The sequence below is a fragment of the Hydra viridissima genome, unplaced genomic scaffold (assembly GCF_058129835.1).
Source record: "Hydra viridissima isolate aposymbiotic clone 2 unplaced genomic scaffold, HvirCarnegie_v1 scaffold_15, whole genome shotgun sequence".
In the NCBI taxonomy this organism is placed as follows: domain Eukaryota; kingdom Metazoa; phylum Cnidaria; class Hydrozoa; order Anthoathecata; family Hydridae; genus Hydra; species Hydra viridissima.
Genome location: NW_028324314.1, coordinates 9,042,267 through 9,065,854, shown reverse-complemented (window position 1 = coordinate 9,065,854; position 23,588 = coordinate 9,042,267). Strand labels below are relative to the sequence as shown.

The window sequence follows — 23,588 nt, the reverse complement described above, 5'->3', positions numbered from 1 at the left end:
TTTATCTTTCGATCAGATTTTTCATATGAAGCTTTATTATATGCAAATAAATTACATCATTAGATTTAAACGATATTCCAAACGAAATAACTTTAAATAAAGGAATATACATAAAACTAACATAAAAAACTACGCTGCGCAAGGAATGCTAGATCTCTTCATGGCCGAAAGCATCTTTTGCACTTTACCAATTTCTTTAGCCAGCTCAAAAGTCGGTATGTTATCATCTGTAGCCACGTTCAGAAGAATCTGAAACAGTATTTAATCACGTTTTAAAATGCAGTAAAGTTACAATTTTAACAAAACCAAGAACAAAAGAAAAATATTGCAACAAATGCGAGTCAACTAACTTTCTTAATGTGATGCCAAGAGCTGGTTGAATCCTTAGTGGGCTTTTGGTTGACTTGAGATTTCTTATCAGCTTTGACAGCTAGAGAATGTAAGTATTTGATGTACTCAGGCAACTTTAAGCCTCGATCACTTTTGATAACATCATTTAATGCCTGACGCACGTGATTTATGCTGTCACGCTTTTTCCCCTGGAACACACTTGTCGCTTTATCTAAGTAGCTTTTAATATCTACAGGGAGATAGAAAGGTCTGAATGAGATTTATCCGATAAATTTATAAAACTATTAACAGAAAGTACAATTTCGGAATACTTAAAGCAAGTTTTAAAAACAAATTTTTTAAATTTCTTAACAATATTGCTCATTTTCTAAAAAATAGTTTTATTTTAAAGCAGTTGCCTTTTTTTATACTGCACGAAAATAAAATACCGTGTAAAAGTTACTTACGATCTTCTGCGTAATCTTTCCAATGCCAAAGATCTTCTTGTTCATCCAAAGTCATGTTATTTAAAGCTAAAGAGTTTTTAGAGGAAAAAATATTCCAGCTTTTTGGCTCAACAAAAGTAGTCGAGATGGTTGTGGCAGTGATTGTTGGTGGTGGTGACAAGAGAAGGGGTGGAGTGTGAGAAATGGGTGAGTGAAGTGAAGTGAAGTGAAGTGTGAGCAAGTTAAAAAACAATAAAAGTAATTATTTTAACAAGTATTACTTACGCCCTGAACGAATTAAACCATTCAAATAGTCTATTTGATTTAAGTATGATCTCTTTTGGTACATGAAACCTTCTTTGGCGTCATTTAAATGTTCAATAGCTGAAGAAAAACCATTTGCTATTGTGCTATACCTCGAAAGAACGTTTTGATGTTGATGGCAAGCGTCATGAGATTCTAAAAAGCAATATATAAAAAAAAATCAACTTTGATTTAAATAACTACGTGGTTTGAAACAGTCTCATTTTTATGCTAATTATCAATATTTAAACCAATACCTTATGTCAAATTACCAAATTGCATAAAAAAAGTCTTCAAAAGTTGTTCTATACGTTTTTAAATACACTTTTATTTATGCGTTACAAGAAAAAAGAGATGCAGTTCTAAATCTAGTTTTGTTTTCTCAGAACTTTCAAAAAAACCAATCATCTTCTTGTTTTTAAATAGACACAGGGATATACTTGCATACCTTCATTAGGAATTTGATGGCGTGTAAAAGCTGCATCTTTTGTACTCTTGCCAAATTCTTCGACATTGAGAGATTCCCAAGGCACTGCACGTGTCATTGCAATGTTTGTTTCTTCACTTCTCAAGTTTACATATGGTAGAGGGTCATAAACCAGTTTGTGAAACCGTAGTTCTTCTTCTGTGTAAACATATGATCGCTTCTCTAATTTAGCTGTTGTTGTTGATTTGACTTCATTTTCAATACGTGATGCGTTTTTCTCCATCTAAAAAATTTAAACACAAGTTTTATTAAAAGTTAAAATTTCATAAAAACATAAAAAAAACTTTGATTTCTTGAGTATTAGAACTTCTGAACATTTTTGATTTAGAAAAGTTTAAATTTTTTATACATAACTTTATTGAAAAGCTTAAGTTTCAAAGTCTTTTTGACTTTGATAAAAAGATTATTATAATTATCTAAATTAGTTTAACTTTGATTGCGAATATAACGTTCCTAAAGTTCTATCTAAGAGATTGATGAAAAATTCTAAAGAAATTATAATAATATATTGTTTGACTTTTTCCATTTATTGTAAAGTTCAGGTTTAACAGAGATCTGTTCAGTTTGAGTATTGATATTTCAATATAATTGTTTACAAGCTCGATCAACGTCAACTTTAACAGTTAAGATATAATTTTCATAAAAATGCAAGAAAACTTATAGTGTTACTTGAGAATTACAACTTTCTAAACTTTTTTGATCAAGAAAGTTTTAAACTTTTTAACATGTTTTTATTGCAAAGTTCTACGTTGTTTAGAAATGATCTATTTAGATATGTTTAAATATTTAGATTTCAGTAGACCTGTTTACATGCTCGGTCCACATCTTTAGCTTTTGCATCAATGCTCGCAGTATTATCTTCCAACTTTTCAATCTTAGGTTCTGCAGACTTTGCTGTCGTAGAACCCAGTGTTTTGAATGTAGATAAGTCAATGCATATTGTTCCTTAAAGCAAAAAAATGCAGTCATATGGTATCAAGAAAAAGTAAAGAAAATGAAAAAATATATTGCTACTTCTTTAGAGTCTATATAATTGTTTTTTTTTTTTTGACTTATGAAAGATAAATGGTGCATAATTACTGTATAACAGAATGAAGATTACATAATTCATACAACTTACCATTAAAACTAAAAGACGTAGTACCAAGGAACTTCCCTGCAAGACCAAATCCAACACAAGTTTTGCTTTGTGGATTAAATTCAGCATTCAGACAAAGGTAATCAATTTCAATGTTTAGCAATGATATAGTGAATTTGAGAATTTCTGCAAATAAAATTTTACCAAGTTAAAGAATTAAAATTTTGTTTAAAAAATACTTATATGTAGTTATATTATTGAAAAAAACGAATCTAACAAATAAATTTTAATTTTACCATCTGTTGCATCTCTTGCAAATTCTACTAATCCTGAAGCTACAGAAATAATACCGTCTGCAATTTTTGTCAATTCAGAAGCAGCATCTCCTAAGAGCTCTCCTACTGAGGCTAATCCTAACATAATCTAAATAAAAAGAAACACTTTAAAGTATTTTTTCAAGAGAAGTGCAAATTTGCCATAGAATTTTTTTTAGCTTTATCATTATTTCGGAAAAATCCTGAGGGCAATTGAAATAAAAATATAAAAAGTGATAAATACTTGGTCAAATAATTGTAATAAAAACTTTTTTCATAAGCATCAGTTGTTAATTATAAACATCAAGATTTTTATAATAAACAATGATAACTGACCAAATATCAGATAAAAGAAAACCAAAACTGAATTTGTTTTAAAAAACATTTGGGAATTACCTTTATTCCTAATTGCTCAGCCCATGCTGCAAACTTAGCCAAGCCTTTTCTAATCTCACACGCAGCAATGCATATAAGATTAGGAGCCTTCCATTTACAATTATCCCATCTCAAACAGCCAACAGGATGTCCCCAAATAGTAGTGCAATGAGATACCCATCCAAAAAAAGGAATACAAACTAAAAAAATCATGCAGGGTTTTAAGTAAGTTTCAAAATTTAGCAGAGCTTCAGTAAGGTTTCAGTTTAAGTTTTTTTAATACTTAGCTGTTGCTAAATTAATGACTAAATAAATGACCTTGCAAATCACATTTTTATTTTTGTACTATAAATAAATAACAAAAAATATATCCTGATGAAATTTAATTTGTTTTTTGCTTCATTTTATAATAATCTAAAGTTGATAAGTATAACGCTTCCTTAATGAATGGAGTTATCATTAGTTTTTAAGTATCATTAGTATAACATCACAAAAACTTTTATGTTTGCACCTTTCTCGCAGCAAACCTCTAGCTGAAAACATAAGTGACATTTGTCAGTACATATGCGAGGTAGGATTGTGTTGGATGAGTACAAATCAAAAAAAGTTGTACAGACTAGCAGTTTTTGACATTTTTGATCTTCAATGATTGCACCGGTCACTTTGAATGATTTCTAATGCAATACTTTAAATTTAAAAATCTTCTTGCTGATTCTCTTTGCTGATTCTGATGATATCCATCATAACTGTGAATAATCTCTTTATGACCCATTTTTGATAAATCTGTTTTTTGACTCATTCTTATACAGCTAAATTTCATTTCATAAACTGAAACTAAGTTCAAGGGACTTACGAGTGACAAATCTTCAAACTACCCTTAAATATAATATAGCTATACTGTAGTAGGATCTGCTCCCATTTCTTCAATGAGCATTAATGCAAAAAACAAAAGTTAAAATAAAAAATAAAAAATTCCTTGACTAAAGTTTATTTACCCGTCCCACATTCTTTCCCACAATTGGCCTGCATACTTTCTGTCTCTTTTTTTAGGTCTTCTTTTCGTTTTTCTAACTTTTTTTTATATTCCTGAATACCTAAACCATGAGTAAAATTTTAGTTTGCAGTTAGTTTTAAAATCATCTTTTTTGAATTTAAATATACACATTATCTATAACACATGAAAAAATTCAAGTATTGTTTTCTTTTCACCAAATGTTTAAATACTCAGGGCTACAATTACTCATGGGAAGACTTTATGTTAATGAAAATTTTTAAAAGTTTTTTAGTCTAAAAAGGACTAAACAAGGCAATAGCAATTAATAAAATATATTTTCAATGACATCAACAAATGTGTTAAATGCCTTTACCTTGTTTCCATTTATTTATCTTGTTCCTGACATTTTCAACATCCAATTTAGCTTTTTCCAGAGTCTCAATTGCTTTCGAAAAAACAACTTTAGCTTTCTCTTGTGCAGCTTCTATAGCTTCAATGGCTGATTTCGAAACAAGATCTTTAATATTTGCACCCACGCATCCTTCAAACTAAATGTAAGTTTTATGGCGGTTTTTTACTGAAGTTTATCAAAAAAAATCTTTTTTTAAAAAGTTTCACTATTTTTCTTTAAATACATAAAAAATGTCAAAATAAATGTCCCTTCCTCCTCTTCCCCTCTCTCCCCTACAGAAAAATAAGAGAATCATTTTAAAAAATTAACACACTTACAGAAAATGAATTCAGCTTCTTGTTAGCATAATCAGCTTTTACTTTTACAGACATAGTTAAAACACCCCATAAGTTTCCAGAAACTTCAAAAGAAAATGCGGAACTTGTAATTTCAATGTTTATTAAACTTCCTACTCCAAGAATGTTTATATATCCTTTGATGCAGACTTCAAAATTATTAGGTTGGATATCTAGGTATAAAACAGGTCCCTCTGTGTGATTATCAGCTGATCGATAAAGTTTAATCATACCTATAAAAATATATATATATATCTGACAAATGTATTCAAAACACTAAAAAGAAAAAAATTATTAAAAGTGATTTTTGGTTCATACCAATTACAATCAATAAGTAAAAGTAACCAAAACTATTTTGAGTTTTTAGCAACAAATATTTGCATAGCATTAAACATTTGCTTTAAGCATATATTACACATGTATCTTAAATTAATGTTTATCAAAAATAAATATATGATAGGAAAAAAATAAAAAATTTAAAAATAAAGTATAAGAACATAGAAAAGCTTGTTAATATTATTATTTCAATATGATAAGCTTGCTACTAATAGCAATTAGGTTTTTAGAACGAATAATGGATTTATGCCAATTATTTTTTTATTATTGGTATGCAGGATTATTTCACAGGGTAAGAAGTCTCATTACACTTGGTAGCTTTGAGCTTGATAATAAAAATGACATTCTAATTGTAAAAAATATTATACATACATATTAAAACAGTACAGACTTTAAATATAAATACCATACCTGATCCCCAATCATCAATTGGATCAAAATTTGCATTCAAAAAAAATGTCTTTTCTAAGTGATTAAACCTTAAATCACATTCAATATGGTAACCCAAAATGGAAATTTTTCCTTTAAACACAAAACCAGGCGGAATGGAAAATCCAAATTCCTCAATTACTTTTTCTAAAAAAAAAAAAACAAATATAAAATTAACAAAAATGAAAAAATATTTCAACCTTTGAAAATATTTTGAAATTTGAAGAAAATTTAAATAACACTAATTGTAAAACTAATTACTCATTTAAGTTTTATTTTTATTACTTTTCAAACTTGATATTATTGCAATTGAACTTTATTAAAATACAACTTTTCCAAATAAGCTATTACAAACTTTTCAGCAATTGCTGAACATAAAAATTGTTAATTAAAGTTATAAAAAACAAAATATAGAGATAAAGCAAACTTGATGCAAAAGCTAAACAAAGAGTTCATACAGAGATATAGCAAACTCGATGCAAAAGTTATAAAAATGGGACAAAATATTCTGATAAAGATAGAGCAACTTGATGCCAAAGTTTCAGCGAACTGTCTTTAACTTAAATCTTTTGTAACTATGAAAAAGGTGCTTGTTAATTCCTAATTGAGTTTTATTATGAAAAGCATCAACTGACATTGTTCAAATTGAAGCTAGATTCAGTCAAAAATGCGTAAAGTTAGCTTCAGTTAACTCAAAATTTTGAAAAGTTCAAAATTTTGTTTCAGTTTTTGAAAATAACAGAAAAAGAATTTTGAACTTTCAATAAAAAAAATTTCAGTTTGGTTGTCTAAATTCCAATATCAATGATATTCATTTAAGTTTAACACATATGTAATGGTCGTCAATTTTTTCCAGAATTTTCCTAACTCAAGATTTATATTATCTTTAATTTTTTACAAATTTCAAACCAAAATATTAAAAGCTCTTGGAGGTTTGATAGAATTTAAATTTGGTAAGATTCAGGGTTCTTTTTTTCCATTTTACTTGGATAAAAACTTCATCAACAACTGATTTAAACTTTGCATAAAGAGCAAAAATTTATTTACCTACTAAATTTTGTATTTCTCTCATGGAGATTAGTCTTAAAAATCAGGTACAGCATATTTTTATTTTAAAAGAGTTTTGCCCACTGCTTGTCTTAAAATATATTTTTTATAATATTTTGCTTTGTCTCTAACCCTATTCATACTTCTTTAATACCAAAGACGCTTTCTACCTTTCCAACTTCTTACAATACTGCAAACAGTTTGCCTTGCTCTACAAAATTTCGTTTTTTAAATTTTTCTTTTTTTGTAATATGTTTAAAAAAATGTATTTAGATTTTTTTAATTTTTTTTTAAACTCTGAAAATCAAACTTTCTCAGTGAATTTTAATGCTATATGGATGAGGAAATCATTTTTTAAAACACAATATTATCTTTTACCATCAATGACTGTGAAGTTTATTTTTTCCGAATATGCAAGCTTTCTGAGCTGAAATTATACAGTCTGTTCAAGCTGTTCCAAAAACAATCATAATCCGACAATCACTTTCTGTAAGGACCTAATACCAGAAAAATGATGCTCTTCAGGAAGATCATCTAGTTCCTCTTTTTTCTTTTTCAATTTGTTTAAAAAGTTTGCTGACATATTCTGTTATGGACAATTACTACTGTTGAAATTAGTATCTTTTTTAAAATAAGATAACATAGAATTCATCTACTTGTGAATTCTCCTGATTCTCTCTGACAACTTTTTTTATTCAAAATATAGATTAAGAAATATAGATTATTTTACTTATATTGCATAAAACTGTTGGCTTAACACCAACAGTTTTATGCAATATAAGTAAAATAATAACTCTATTTAGGGGCCATCCATGTATTACATCAACCAATTTTGGGTTGTAACATTTTTGGCGATTCCCCTTCCCACTCCCCTTAATATTATGTTACAAATTTTCAAATCGCATGGTGTGCTTGAACTGCAAGTTTGTCTTTAACTTTTTTTCAGCTATGAATTGAACATTAGCCAAATCTTTTTCATTTTCCTAAATCCAATCAATGTGTTGCCCATTTTCCGAAAATGAAAGTAATTGCCATAAACTCAGACTGATGATGTGCTGCAAAAGAAACCAACTTTTGCCTTAACAGATGCTTAGGATCAGGATTTAAAGCACAACATGATGTTGATTGTAGACAAGCAACCAAGTACTTTTTCACCAACACTTCAGATGCAAGGTATTTTGTAAAGATTCTTGAAACAGCAATTTTGAAGGAAGGATTGATCAGATGGGTGCAAGAAACTGTAGGGCAGAACCTTACACACTACCATCAAGCAGAATCATACAACGATATCAACAATTTTTAAAGGTTATCCAACAAAAAAAGTTGGAGCTTGTGATTTTTGATTCCAAAACATGATTCTAAATGCATTTGACCAAAAAAAATCATTAAGTTAAAGCTGTAGGTTGCAACCAAAAAAGTATTCAAAAATTTTTTAAGCGCCCTAATACTGTCCCTTTTTGGCCTACACCCAAAGGCTATAGCATCAGTCAGTAAATTCAAAACAAAAGCTCTGGAGCTAGGCTATCAATGTATAAAATTACATTATTTAAAATAATAACTTTGGTTCTACATTTGAAGTTGAAACTCCCTCCCTTTCAGCAAGGCTACATAGCTGGAGGGGATTTTGATTTTGTAAAGCTTCTAAGTTTATTGTAACAACTTTACTTAGCATAAAATATTTATTGCATAAAAAACATAAAACCTAATAAAAATGAATAAATTTAAAGAAATAGGATAAAGCTTATTAAAATGTAAATCAAAACAATTTGGTGATTAAAAAATAGGATTAAAATGTTTACCTTGAGGATAAAGGTTCAAGGAGACTTTTAATTCTCCCTTGAAACCACTTTCTGCAACCATTTTTGGTAGTTCTTCGGTAGAGCCAAGAGCCTTTAGAATATTATCAATGGTTAAATCTGCTCCAAAGCTACGAGCATAGAAAAAGCATTGTTTAGGTGAGGTTGCATCGAACCCAAAATACCCTTGAAACTTAAACAAATCTTGGGATCCTGTACTATTTATATTACCCAGCCAAATTTCCGCTCCCATTTCTAAATATTATTTATTGAGAGATAAATTTAACTTACATAAAATAAACTTCAAAATATTTTAAAAACTTAATTTAAAAAAAAAAAATTTTTCACAAAAGAATAGGAATAAAATGAAACAACAGGTTTAACAATTTAGGAGCTAAAATTACACAGCAACAAATACCAAATTTATGTTAACAATCAAACAACAAGCTTTTCAAGAAACTTTGAGTTATTTAGATTTGAGTAGCAATTTTTAAAGTCTATGAAATATCAAGAAAAAATAAAAAAGAAAATAACAGCAATTGATAGGCACAAAAACTATAATACCAATTGATGGAAGAGCAGTCTTTAAATCAAGTCCAAAACTAAGCATAAGATTTCCAAAAGAAAGCCATTTTATCCCAAATGGTTCGTGAATCATGCCACTCATAGTTCCACCAATTTTTAACTTTCCACTTAAATCAATTTCAATAAAACCTGGATAAAAACATTGATGTATTTATACTATATCCAGTAAAATATGTATTCAGTAAATAAGAATCTAATTTAGAAACACAAATATTTGCTTATAACAGACAAATATAAATTTTTTTTATGCTAATTTAAAATGTGTTGACTGCTTTTGTTGAATTCTTTATTACAAGAGAAGTTTTTTATTTCACAAAAGAATTGAAGAATTTCAAAGAGAATTGAAGCTGTTTTTTTTAAAAATAAAAATATACTAGAAAAAAGAATGAAAATATAGACTAAAACTTTTTTAAAATAAAAGTATTTGTCAAAAATTAACTAAAATTGCTAAAGATTGAGAAATTTTTGAATAATTGCAATCTGTAATGACAAGTAGTGGCTCTTTATTATGAAATTCACATTTTATAGAAATTTTGTTATTAATAGTTTTATTCAAAAATTTAACCTGCAGTCTTGAGTGGTAGATTTACAGTATGAAATTTACAAACTTTACGTTTTATACTGATTTGTTTAAAATCAGTATATATAATAATGATAATGCAATAAATAGGACAATAAAAAAAAAAGATCATTTTTATCAAAATATTAAAAAACAACCATTTGAAAAATTAATAAAATTGTTAAATAAGAGTTTTATTAAAAAATTTAACCTGCAATCTTGAGCTGTGGATTTGCAGTATGAAATTCACATTTTATAGAAACTTTATTATTTTCAGATCCAAACTCTAACACCAAAGATGCACTTTTCAAAGTAACATCTCCACCTAATTTTATATCACCACTAATTCCAGCTTCAATCTTGACACTGGATGTTGCTGAAACAAGCAAAATAATTAATCAAACAAAAATCAAAATGTTCCAAGAAAATTTTATAAAAAGAAGAAACAAGGAAGATAAAGAAAATTGATAATTGAAAAATAAGAAAGTCGATCGTCTTGAATTTTTTTTTAATAAAAAATACTGCACAAACAATAAAAGATTAGTTCAAATATACTCACTGAGCTTTCCTTTAAGAAACAGTTTTTTGACCTTTTTATCTACAAGAAACTCACAGATGCCATTACCATTACAATGCTCAGCTTTAGGCTCAATAGAAGCTTCCAATACAAGTCCTGAATAATTTATGTAAAAAGAAATTTAGCGCATAGCATAAGGGTTAAGCAAACATCTTAAGATAAACACATTTCATTTCTTGCATTTTTGTTTGAAAGTAAAAAAAACAAAAAAAAAACTAACAAATTACTCCAATTAAAAATAAAAAATGGATTGGTTATGATTCACTATATATGCAAAGTAAAGTCTAGTAAAGAAATTAATTAGACAACAGTTTTCAAATCTTGAAAGTTTTCGTTAATTCTTTAATTTATTTCAATTTTGTTACATGATTTTCTGCTGCAACTTCAATAGAATACTACATGACCAGAAAATTTTTTTTTTGTATTTCAACTCAGAACTTTTTTTACCAGCATATCGTTTTCAACGGTATTTCTGATACACAGTAAATTCATCTTTTTCTTTTAAATTACAAATATAGCAAAACAAAATTTTAAAAAAAATTCTTTAGAAAATTTCTTCTTCATTAAAAATAGTAGAGAAAGGATTTTTCCAAGATTAACAATAAAACAACAAAGTTATTTGGGAACCTTTTAGAAAAAAAATCTTCACCTTTTTCAATTTTAAAATCTCTTAACTCATCAATTGTATCAAAATGAGTGGTTGTTTCATTAAGTTTACTGATCACTTTTGGTTTGTTTTGTTTGCTTGTAGACTTCTTTATGACTCTATTGCTTACATGAGTAGTTTTATGTGAATTATCTTTTGTGCCACTGTTTGATGGTGTTTCAGCATTTTTTTTAGTCTTAGTTGATTTCTGACATTCTGGTCTTTTAGCATTTTCTTCATTACAATACATTTTATCTCCATTACTGGCCAGCATTACTAAAGTAAAAGTATACAATAAGTATAATTTGAACAATAATAAAAATAAAAATAATATTAATAACAGCAACAAAAACAACAACAGCAAAATCAGCAATAAAAATTATTAAAGTTTTAATTAAATGAATTTTAGAATCCTCATGTACATTTACTTAAAAGTTTATGATTGACACACTGTATAACAAAAAAAAAGTTAATTGTTTCAAAAAACATACCTATAGATACATCGTTAAGCCAAGAATCAGGCATTTCAACTCCTGCAAATTTTTTCAATGCTTTATCTAAACGCATGTTTTTCATGACTAAACCAAAGGCTATACTAAGCTGTTCTTTTTTTGGCTGCCATATGAAAATAGCAACTGTTAAACCTGTCATTCCATTAATCACTGGAGAGGCAGTCACTCTGTAATTAGAATTTATTACAGGTTTTTCTTAATTTCAATAGATCACAAAAGCTCAGTGTTAAAAAAGCATGACAAAGCTTTCTTAACAATTATCATGCTTTAGATTATAGATTAATTATTGTAATTTATATTACAGATTAACTATTGTAATTTACACAAGTTTAAAGATATGTTATTTATTTAAAAAAAAAAAAAATTGTTAATACTATAAAATTTCTGCACATCAAACTGATGACTTTTTTAAAATAATTGAAAACTATGAATTGTAGATGCATTTTATTCCATGCTCATGTATTTTATAATGAAATTTTAATCAAAAAAGATGCTTACGTAAGTTCCCCTGTTCTATCTTTTATATTTAACTTTCCATCTATATAAAGGTCTTTTATAGCAGGGTTCAAATATCTTTTTAGATATTTAATGTCTCCTTCAAATGGATCAACTCCAAAAAATTTTGCAAGTGATTGGACTTCCAATGCTGGAACTTTAATGCTAACTTTGATATTTTGATCTGTGTCTAAGGTAAAGTCTATCTTTCCTTTATTGCTAGCATCTTCAAGAAGGTTAGACTAAAAAATCAATATATTCAATTTTAACTGATAAAAGGATTAATCTACCACTGTAAATTTAACAAACTTTTTTTTTTTAAGGTAAATTAATGTATTATACTAAACAACAGAATCATAAAACTAACTCTTAAACTTTAACTTTTTGTAGTTAAATATAATTTTAGTGAATTAAATTATTAATTGTTTTGTGCCAGACTAATATGTCATTTAAGCTAGTTAACAATATCTAAATATTATATAGTTATTAAAAATATTATAACAATATTTAAATTTCAAAATTTATTCCTCTTATGTTATAAACATAATTAATAAAATCTAGAAAAAAAAGTAAAACTCCCTGATCTAAAACTTTAAACTGCTGAAAAAGTATACACCTTTTAAAAGTAATTCATTTAAAACATACACTAAGAGCTTATTTTATAGAGCAATTTAATTTAGCAAGAATAAATTTTTTAACAAAATGAATTAACTATGATGAATAAGTAACTTAAATAATAGTTACAAAATGGATATTAACAAAAATACTTCTTTTTTAAACACTTAAATTATGTAAAAACATCTAGTAGAATCTAGGGAGTTAAAAAACAATACAATGCTCCAAATTTTCAGTACAAAACTTTTAAGTTCTGAAAAGAAAACTAGTAATTATAGTCATTTGTTTAAACTTTCTTCATTTACAATAAAAGTGTCATTAATAGTAATATTTATATAATTAAAACATTAGAAGTTTAAGTATTAAATTTTGAAAACAAGGTCAAATTTTTTAAGGTAAGCAAAACCATTTTAAATAAACTTACAATAATGTCTGCTTGACCTTCAAAAATCCAAGTTTTAGCTTCCGATTTGTTTATACTAACAGCAAATGTAGGATTTGATATATTTACACCAAGGAAAGGAATACTGATGTCACCAGTGTATGAAACAGAAATTTTGAACACCTCATTTTCTAAAAAAAAAAAAGGTAAGTTTAAACAAAATTTCCTAAGTAAAGTATTACTTCAACTCATTAAAAGCTAATGTAGAACATTATTTTAGCAAGAAATCAGAATGTAGTTTAAAAACTCTGACCAAAAAACTTTTTAGTCAGTGGAGGTGCCAAGCCAAACAGTTATTCTTAAGCAGTTCTTTTTTACTTATAAAGTTCATCTGAATAAAGAAAAATATTTTTAAAAATGATCTAAAAGACATGAAAAATTACCATAGGAAAGTTCTTTAATAAAAAATGATGGTTCTCTATTCTTTTCTTTAAGCAGCGTTGGAATCTCATTGACTGCATATTGCGTTGTTTTTTGAAGAAAACATTTCATCACTATACTAAGATCAGCAGAAAACCCCACTGGTAGTTTTATAGTGACACCAGTTTTAGTCAATGTTATGTTTACCAGCTCCTGTTTTGTTCCAGCTTGGACTGTTTTATCACACTTACTTAACACTCCTTTAATATCAGTTTCAATGAAGATGTTGATACCTCAAAAGTAAAAAAATGAAAGATTATGTACTCTTAAATTCAAAACTTTAAAGTACAAAATTTAAAAGCCATTAAAAAGGTTTGTTGAAAAAATTAACATCAAAAAGCTTGTTCAAGGGGTTGGTGGAAACTTTTACTAGTTACTTGGAATAAAAACATTGATTAATCCAACTACCTGATTACCTTTATTAATGAAAAATAAATTAATCAATTGACATAATGCTTAATAAAAATAATTCAGTCAAATTGTTCAACAAGATTTTTTTAATGCGTTGTTGCAACTTGTTATCAAGGGTTTTTTAAGTTACTTTAAGTATTCAAAAGTAAAAAACTTTACAAACCAGATGTTACAAATATTGTTCTTATATTCTACATGTAGATGAAATTTAATCATTTTCAAATTCCTTTCATTGGCAAACTAATACATCAATCATATTTATCTTTTTTTTAAAATCATGAAACAAAAAAAGTTTTTAGAAGATAGAAAAAGACAATGATCAACAATAACAATGTAATATAAATAAATAATATATATAATATAAATAAATAAAAATGGAATAATAATCCTAAAAAAGAAACAGGTGTAAGTTATTCTTCTGATATAATAAAATACCTGGTAAAACAGACTCTTGATCTTTCCCAGCTAATTTTAAGAAACCATCAGAGTCAATCAGATCAATTGTTGTGTTTGAAACAGAAAATATGCAACTCTGAACCAGATCTTTAATAAAGTCAGGACCTTTATATCCCACTAGTGTTTTCAAATATTCACTAAAAATAAAATGAAACTTTTACACAAAGTAAATATTATGCTAGCTTTAATAACTAAGAAAAATAAAAGCCTTACACAATATTGTTAACATTGTTTAGCTGTACCACAAGAGCAACAGCAATTGGTAACCCTTTGGGCTTGTCCAAAATTAAGTTAACAGTTAGATCTAATGGATCTTTCTTATACTTAAACTGAGCAAAAAGTTGAAAGTGATTGTTTGAGGTGTTGTACCGACCTAAAAATGTAAAATTTAATTTATATGTTGAAAAACTTGTATGAAACAGTCAGATAATGATTAATAAAAGTAATATTAAAACATTTAACTCTATATTCTAATGTATCTCAGGTCTTATAGTTAACTATCAGGTCTTATATTTAACTGAAACTATGTTGTTGTTTTTTTCAACTGTTGCTAAGACTTACCTTCTTAACAATATTTAAAATTAATAACAGATATGGACATGATAAAAATTAGTTACATATATAGGCGTTAGGGTAGATCAAATAGTGGAATGAAGGAGGGGGGGGGGGGATGCTCATACAATCAAAGGTGCACATTCTCATAAATAAAAAAATGTGAAGATGTATTTAAAAGTCATGCTACAAAATTTTTAGAATTTTGCTTTCCTGTGGATGAGTTTGACTTAATGATTGGTTAGATCTTTTTTGAAAAGGTACGGAGATTTTACTGTAAGGTTTTCAACCCAGTAAGCACACGACGTTGAAACAACGTTGAAATAACGATGATCGACGTTGATCAACATTATTTCAACGTTGTTTCAACGTAGTGTGCTTACTGGGTAAGTAATATGAAGTGTAAAAGTGATAATTTGTCGAAAAAAAGTGGAAGAGATTGAGAAGTAGTTTACTAATTTAACCTAGTCATTAGATCTTCAATGAAGGATTAGCATGGAAGGAAGGAGGAAGGGAAAGCAATACGAGCCCTTTGGTCCTTACCAAGTAATTTTCTTTATTTCTAAATTATATGACCAAGTAAAATAAACTTGGGGATGAACATCTTTTAGCTGGTTTTTGCAAAACAGAAGTCTTTCCGAAAGATAAATCTCCAGTAATATCTAAAATGACATATTGCTGTGACAGGGCAGGTACCAGCTCTAATTCCAAACCGGTTAATTAATTAATAAAGTTAAAATTATCTAAGTTTAGCAAGAGAAGGTATCTTAGGAGTTTTCATTCAACCACAGCAATATTAAATTCTACAGTTCAAAGCAAGAGTTTGTGTGCAGTTGAAGTACCCTTAAACGTAATGGTGGATAAGTAACATCACCATCAGAGTTTATTAAAAAATATTAAAAAAAATTGTTTCGTAGCCATTTGTTTGCCTTTTGTACTTTTGTTTATTTTACATTTATATTTTGCTGTTTTAAAAAATTTTTATAATGGGTTTGATCCGATTCTTAAACTGAAAAATTAATACCTTAAGTGCAAGAAATCTTTGATTAATAGTCATAATTATCTTTGTTATGGACTTAACAAAAAAATTATTGTTCCTGGAAATAGCTTATGTTCTTTTAATTCATTCAACACTAAGATGTAATATGGCCAAAACTGACCCCATTTTACAGTGTGTGCGAACACTTTTAAACTATTATCAAATATTCTTAGGTTTATCAAAAAATAGGTTAAACTTTAAAGGCGCCAGATTGCCGACGTAATAAAATATGATATAACTATGCACATACTATATGACTTTTAATGCAATATATTTCGTTAAAATTCTAATTTATTATTAAAACTTTTTTGCATGTTAATTACTTACCAGTCACATGTCCACTAATTTTTGCATTTTCAAAAGTTTCAGTAGATAATCCACTTTCTTTTAACTCTGTAAAACCCAAACTCCAAGATTTCAAAAATTCTTTAACTGTTGTTTCTTTTACAGCTATACCAATTTTTGCAATAGGACTCTCTATGATTAAAAATTAGTTTAAAAAAAAAAGATGATCTCAAAAACGAACTATAAAAAGTTGAATAGAGAATGGTGAAAATTATATCAGTAAGAAAATATTTAGATTTGAATAAGCAAACAAAAAATTTAAATTCAAATAACAAACTCAAATTTAAAATTTAATGAAAATATTTAGAAATAAAATGAAAACTAATATCAGTCTTTAAACTTTACAAATGATACATGGAGATTTTTTCCAACTAGAAAAAAAAAAGGATTTTGAATCACATAAATAAATACCTGCCACATTATAAAATATTTCTGTGTCTAAATTATTAAATTTGCTTTTCATCTCAAAACTAAAGCTTTTGTTGGTTTCTGCATCACTTGACGCTGCAGTACTGGCTGATGGTGTTTGTGAAGGTTTTTTTTTTTGATTTCTAGGAATGCCTAATTTAAGATCAATATCTGTTAACTTCAGCATGGACTGTGTATGTGAGTAATCACCATTATATCCTGCATGAATGATCACATATGTTTCGTTTACTTTCAATGATTGGAAAAGCAATTTATTGCTTTGAATAAATCCTAATAAAAAAAAAAGTTTTGTATTCAAAACAAAAAAAGGATAAAAAATTAAAATAACAAGATATAGATCAATGCTTTATTGTTTAAACTTTGGAAGAAATATATAAAATCCCACTAAGTGAAAGGTTTTACGTAAATTTGCAACAGCTATTTACTAGTCAAATCAAAATATAAATGCAGTATCTATGTTATATTACTTTCAAAGAAGAGTTTTGATGATTTTTTTTAACTTTTTCATCAAAATAAATCATTTTGAACTTAAAATGAATATCTATTTATTGCTTTTTACAGAATTTATGTTATATATATATATTTTTTTTTTCATTTACTAAAATGTCACTTACATATAGAGCTTATTGCTTTTTTTTTTTTGTTATTATTACTATTTATTATTTCAGTACTTATTTTAATAAATAATAAATTTAAAACAATATGCAATTTTCTTTTTCATTTTCTTTTTTTCTTTTTTTTTTTCTTTATCACAAGCAATAATAAAAACCTAAATAAAAATAACAGCTTTTTGTATGTCATTTTTAGGCTATTAAAAGAAAAAATAATTTCAACCTTATTTAGTTATATGACACATAACATTATAGTATACTATATCATATATCTATCTGGCGAGTAGGTATAATAAAGTTTAGAAATATTTCAATTTTTTTACCACACATTTTCCTCTTAACAGGATTTATGTAAAATATGCTTGCAAGAAAAATTTAAAAAACCTTATAATCATACATACAAGAATATCAACAACAAAATGTGTAGAAATGAACAATAAAAATTGACTTCAAAATTAATATTTAAAAGATAATCACCTGAAGAGAGAACATCAATGTTAAAGTTCTCAAAAAACTTTCTTATGACATTGCCAATATCAATCATTCCGTTGCATTCATTTCCAGCAGTCATTTCAAAAGAGTTTCTTGATTTTTTTATTTCAAGTGTGCAATTATCATACAATTGAATTTTATCTGATTTCCAATTTTGAATGGCTGTAGCTAAAGCTTCTATAGTCAAAATACCATCTAAAAGTTAAAAAAACAGAAGCATTTTGAGATGTATTAGATATCATAAATGCAGCAATTCTGATTTTGCTTATAGCAGTATCATTAACTTCTCTCATTAACTTGTAACAATTTACTTTAAAATCTTTTATTCATTTAATTTTTCAAAATTCAAAAAGGCCTTAAGACATGAATTTAGAACAAAAAATGTCTTCTAATTTATCACTGATATGTTACGATCTGATTTAGTATTCTTAGTTGAGCAACTTGGATTCGTACATTTTACATTACTTCTTATTTCTTTCTATTTCGATATCTGTATTTAGACGGATATTGCGAAATAATTTTTCTTATCTTTTTATCTTTTGAAATGAAATAATGACGGTCATGAGGACCACGTGGTCATTAGTTCTCGGAAATCATAATAGTTATAAGAAGACTATAATTAGGGTAGACCGGGGAAATGCCGACACACGGGGCAAATCCGACACCCTGCTCTGTAGTTGTATTTTGTGAGTAAAGCGCTGTTGTATAGTGCTGCGACCTGGCGGACAACACTAAAACTAACGTTCAGTGAGTTTTATGCGATTACGCCTACTGCTTGTTTTGCTATAAATAAATAACTAGTTTTTGAAGTTTTCCATATTAAAACTGACTCCTGGATGAACTGAGGTAAGATTCTAATTGTAAGTATTACTAAAAAACCACTTAGTTTGCTAGAAAATACATATTAAAACCAACATTTTGGCATAGCTGTTTTAGGATATGGAGCTAGCAGTAGTTTGTAGGGTTAGGTTTCCGCCATCTTGTTCCACCGGGGTAACGCCGACACACCACCACGGGGCAATGCCGACAGATGTCGGTATTGCCCCGTTACTTATAAAATATTTAAGGTGGTCCTATACTAGAAAAAATCGAAAAAATCATTTTTTCAAAAATTACAAATTCTAAAATTTCAAACATTCTACATACCGAATATATACAAATCATTATAATAAATTATATTTCAAATACTCTAAAATGCACTACTCATTAATCTTCGATTTGAAGAAGGTTTTTTTTGTATCTCAAAGAGTTAACCTGTCTTACTTTGTTATTATCAATTATATACTACGTTTATTTACTCTATGTAACAATAAAACATGTTTGGTAAAATAATTGTCTTATTAATTACTAATGTCGGTATTACCCCAAAGTGGTGTCGCAATTACCCCGGTGGCTGGGGAAATACCGACACTGTGCTTAAATTACGAAAAACATTCATGTAACACTTGTAATGTAAATAATTTTAAAACATTACATATTAATTTGCTACAGAAAATTGGGACAAATATTTAGGTACTTTCACCAAAATCGTAACTAATCTAGAAAAAATTATAAAAATCAAATTGTATTAAGGTGTCGGCATTCCCCCGGTCTACCCTAAGCATCGGCACTTGGTTTTACCGTTAATAACTAATAAAAACGATTAAAGTGCTAATTTATTGATTTTTCTTTCACGATAAATCGCGTTTTCTGAAGTTTATTAAAACAAAAATCTTTATGTGTGTAAAGCAGCAAATGTTTTCTTGTTTGACTTTTTCTTCATACGCAATTTTGAAAAATAAGTTAAACGAAATTTAATTGAATAACAATTCTGTGCAAGTCTTGAAGGATTGAAACATAATTTTATACATTATCTGAGGTGTCGCAATTTTTTTCAGAAAACTTAAAAATTTCTAGGTCGGAATATAAATATTATTTTAAGTTTGATTTATTTTCAGTGATTGATATAGAAGCTTGCGCATTATTCGTTACAATTTGTTGTTAACAGAAAATCAAAACACCGATGATGAATTAAAATAGTGGATATAGAGGCCTTTTTTTAAAAGACGGAATAAAAGCATGGTGGATTTGGTTTAAATAAATACGATGCTGAAGTTATAGTTAAAGAGTAAACGGTATAATAATATTTTTGTCATGAAAGAAAGAACATGGGTCGTTTAGAAAGTTCCTCAGTATAAAGTTAGATCATTTTTCAAACTTGCTATATGTGCTGTTAAACAATTTCATTTTTTTTTAGTTTTACAAAACTTATGAATCCGTTTTGTTTCTGAATGATAGCATGATCTTAAATTAACGCATCATAATTGCATCATTCCTATGATCCATAGAGGCTTATAAAAAATGTGTCACTATTGCAATTATATCTTTATCGGTCCAATGTTTTTTATTTTAAATGAGTATTAGTTGAATGGAAATAAACGAAGCTTAAGTTAAAATCAGGAAAAGTGAATGGCTAAGCAAATAACGTTTCCATAGAGTCTGTAAAACTAAGTTTAAATTTTGCTTCATTTAATTTTAAAATTGATTTGAGAAATGCAAGTCAACTTTTTTTGTATTAAGATTATTTTAATAAATGTTCCTTTACCTTGAAAAAAGTTGTTTGTACTTCGTGCTGACAGGGCGTCTGAATCTTGAATATCGAGGCTCTCAACCGGAATAAATCTACCACTAACGCTTGCGAAATCGAGGTCATCTTTAAAATAATTATGTGCTTCATTGTACGTCACGCAGATGACGAAAAAGAGAAGGAAACCGATCATGTTTTGGTTTTAACTAAAACAACAAATGAGTTTTAAAAAGGTGAAACAAACTCAGCATTCGCTGCTCAATTTATTTTAAAATTGATATTGTCAAGATGAGCTGTTGGGAGAGCGACGCTCCTTGTGTAAAAATAAATCAGCCCTTCAAGAGCTACCAAAACTTTACGCGAAAGAAGTAGAATTACGAAAGTGAAATTTAAAAAAAAAATGAATCAGAAGAAATTTTCACTCAGACGACATAGAAGATGATATGGCAAAGAAAATTGCTTTTAAGTTGTAATAAAAGATAATTGGAAATTTAGAAAACGACATTCAAATTGTTCCTTAAACATTTGAGTCTCACTTGTTTACTAATAATTATTTACTTACCAGGCTTTATTTATTTACCATACTTTATTTGTTTACTATACTTATTAATACCGTTTTTTGCGAAACATTCAATGTTCGTTTTTGAAATAGTTATTTTTATTTATTTCTTTTCGTTTAAAATAACCGCTATTAAATTATCAAAAACATTTCCCGCGGTCCGTTTTCGATAAATTGCAGTTCAAAATAGTTTGCGGGTGAACTATCTATAAGTATCTTTCAAACTATCGACAGTTAGAAAATTTTCCTCTTCCATCCAGTATTTAAGGAGTTAAAATTGAAGCGATTGTTTATGTTTAGAATATCTAACAAAACATGCATTAAAAGTTTCAGATGTAATTGATTTGGAAAAAGCTAGATTAGAAGACATTTTGTTGTAGGAGGTTTTGTGAGGAAAGAAAACGAATGAAATTGTAAACAGAAGTTTTAATTTTCTTCTCAGCACAAACATATTACTTATCGAGCGATGAAAAGTACACTTAAGCCCAAAGACCAGGTGGACAGTCGCACAATTAAAATTTAAAGTTGTTTTCGCAATAGAACAATAAGGCAATGGTTCAATTTGTAAATTTGGCGACAATTATGTAACTATTTTATGATTTTTATTACCAAGTCTAGAGACAAACGTTGATCAAAAGATGGCAAAACCTGTTTTAGAGATTCATGGTTTAGAAGTCGAAGCAAAAACGTCAAACGAACTTGTGAAATAAAATCGATTGTCTGTATCAGAACGACACTTGATTTAAGAAACTATTGTGGACACACAGAAAATATCTGTGGGCACACAGAAATGCAGAGCCGAGAAAATTTTAAACAGGGAGAAGTAGATAAGGTAGAAAAGGAAAAGAATTTTGAATAAAACAGGGAAGAAACGTAGATTTTAAGATGTTGTAAATAGTTTCAATGTAAGTCGGCATTTTGGGCGTAAGTTCCATAAACAAAAAAGTTATAGTTTGGAATGAGATTTCGTGTTGAACTTGCAAAGTGTTAAAACAACTTAAGTTAAACAATTAGCCAAACTTAGTAATTGCTATAAAAGAAAAAACTGTAAGTATTTCGAGTAGGTATTTTGAGTCAGACTTTATCGTTAAACAATTGCATAGATCGAAAGCGTTAGGTGTGAACGAATCTTCTATTACACGAGCCTTACGCGAGCCTATACGCGAACTATAAGCGAATATCATTTCACAAGACAACATCAAAGCATTATTCGATCTTCTTCAAATTGTTCAATACCTTTACAATTCACTCAAGTTATGAACTGTACTTATAAACGCAATGTGTTATTTGCAGTTATACAGTTTAAAATTTCCTTGATCGGTGTTATTGCCCATAATTGCATTTTCCAGATTTTAGCAAATCTGAAGCGTACTCGTTGAGAATATTTTAAGAAGTTATAAAAACTATCAAGATGCAAAAAAGAAAAAACGCCAACGTTTTAGCATAAGATTTTCAACTGTATGTGAAATTTAATCTGGTTGACTATCACAAACTTCTGATGCATATTCAAGAAAGTCAAGAGAAACCGAAAATTAATAGCTACAAATATTAGAAATTACTCAGCCAAAGTTTCACTTAGGGAGACAAAACGGAAAAACGTGTCATCCTTTCCTCAAAAAAGTCAATTTGATAAAGTAGGTTATCGAGACAAGTGTAAAGGCTGAACATTTGAAATTGTTTTCTGAGTTTTATAGATTCAAATAAGTTTTTAAGTCATGTTTTAGATGTAATTTGCATGAAGATTTTTCTATGTTGTATTCATGATCTTAGTTATCTCTATATGTTTCATCATCTGGTTTGGTACAGCCACTCATGTGGTCAACAATCATCAGTTTTGAAAAAAATTTAGCAAAGTATATGTATGTATGTATGTATGTATGTATGTATGTATGTATGTATGTATGTATGTATGTATGTATGTATGTATGTATGTATGTATGTATGTATGTATGTATGTATGTATGTATGTATGTATGTATGTATGTATGTATGTATGTATGTATGTATGTATGTATGTATGTATGTATGTATGTATGTATGTATGTATGTATGTATGTATGTATGTATGTATGTATGTATGTATGTATGTATGTATGTATGTATGTATGTATGTATGTATGTATGTATGTATGTATGAATGTATGTATGTATGTAATGTATGTATATATATATATATATATATATATATATATATATATATATATATATATATATATATATATATATATATATACATACAAACAAATACATATAAACAAGTACATATAAATTTTTTAGATGCAAGAAAAAATGATATCGTAACATTTTGTACCTCACCTGGTCATAATATTCCTTCAGCTAAAAGTATTTCATTTTTTCAAGTAAGAATGAAATTTTTTCGAAGATTATGTTAATGCACGGTACATTAGCAAAATCATTCAAAATACCCAAGTTAGACAAACAATTAGACAAAAAGAAGCAAAGGCTTAACTTAAAGAAAGTAAACAAATTACAGACTTCGATAAACGAGTGTATTATATGTCAATAAAGCAGGTCATGATAACTTGCAACCGCTCCGGTTGAGCACCCAGGAACAACTCGTAAAATAAACAAAAC

At 27.8% G+C, this 23,588-nt stretch overlaps 1 protein-coding gene across 2 annotated transcripts; it reads right to left on the bottom strand.

The window, feature by feature from the left end:
- LOC145192797 (uncharacterized) lies at nt 1-23,449 on the bottom strand. 2 transcript variants are annotated; one of them, XM_090073107.1, is made up of 29 exons: nt 23,310-23,449; nt 20,453-20,640; nt 17,854-18,063; nt 16,748-17,035; nt 16,319-16,468; nt 14,614-14,773; nt 14,380-14,537; nt 13,497-13,766; nt 13,096-13,244; nt 12,060-12,298; nt 11,541-11,728; nt 11,053-11,325; nt 10,386-10,499; nt 10,038-10,202; nt 9,247-9,396; nt 8,686-8,937; nt 5,822-5,986; nt 5,057-5,307; nt 4,701-4,875; nt 4,329-4,427; nt 3,355-3,533; nt 2,941-3,067; nt 2,687-2,830; nt 2,369-2,511; nt 1,528-1,789; nt 1,062-1,235; nt 798-863; nt 351-580; nt 1-249 (listed from the first exon to the last, which is right to left on the bottom strand). In XM_090073107.1, exons 2-29 carry the CDS (start codon nt 20,625-20,627, stop codon nt 130-132), a joined length of 5,076 nt encoding a protein of 1,691 aa, XP_089929233.1. In that variant the 5' UTR covers nt 20,628-20,640; nt 23,310-23,449; the 3' UTR covers nt 1-129. The 2 variants fall into 2 exon arrangements, with proteins under 2 accessions (XP_089929233.1, XP_089929234.1); XM_090073108.1 differs by having other exon boundaries at nt 23,305-23,434.
- Nucleotides 23,450-23,588: the final 139 nt, after the last annotated feature.

What these genes read in the sequence shown, in the direction of transcription:
- LOC145192797 (XM_090073107.1), bottom strand. Translation starts at nt 20,627, where the DNA reads ATGATCGGTTTCCTTCTCTTTTTCGTCATCTGCGTGACGTACAATGAA. An exon ending in TGCAAGAGATGCAACAGATG is followed by an intron (nt 2,831 to 2,940) that starts GTAAAATTAAAA and finishes TTTTATTTGCAG; the next exon opens with AAATTCTCAAATTCACTATA. An exon ending in CCATCAAATTCCTAATGAAG is followed by an intron (nt 1,236 to 1,527) that starts GTATGCAAGTAT and finishes ATTGCTTTTTAG; the next exon opens with AATCTCATGACGCTTGCCAT.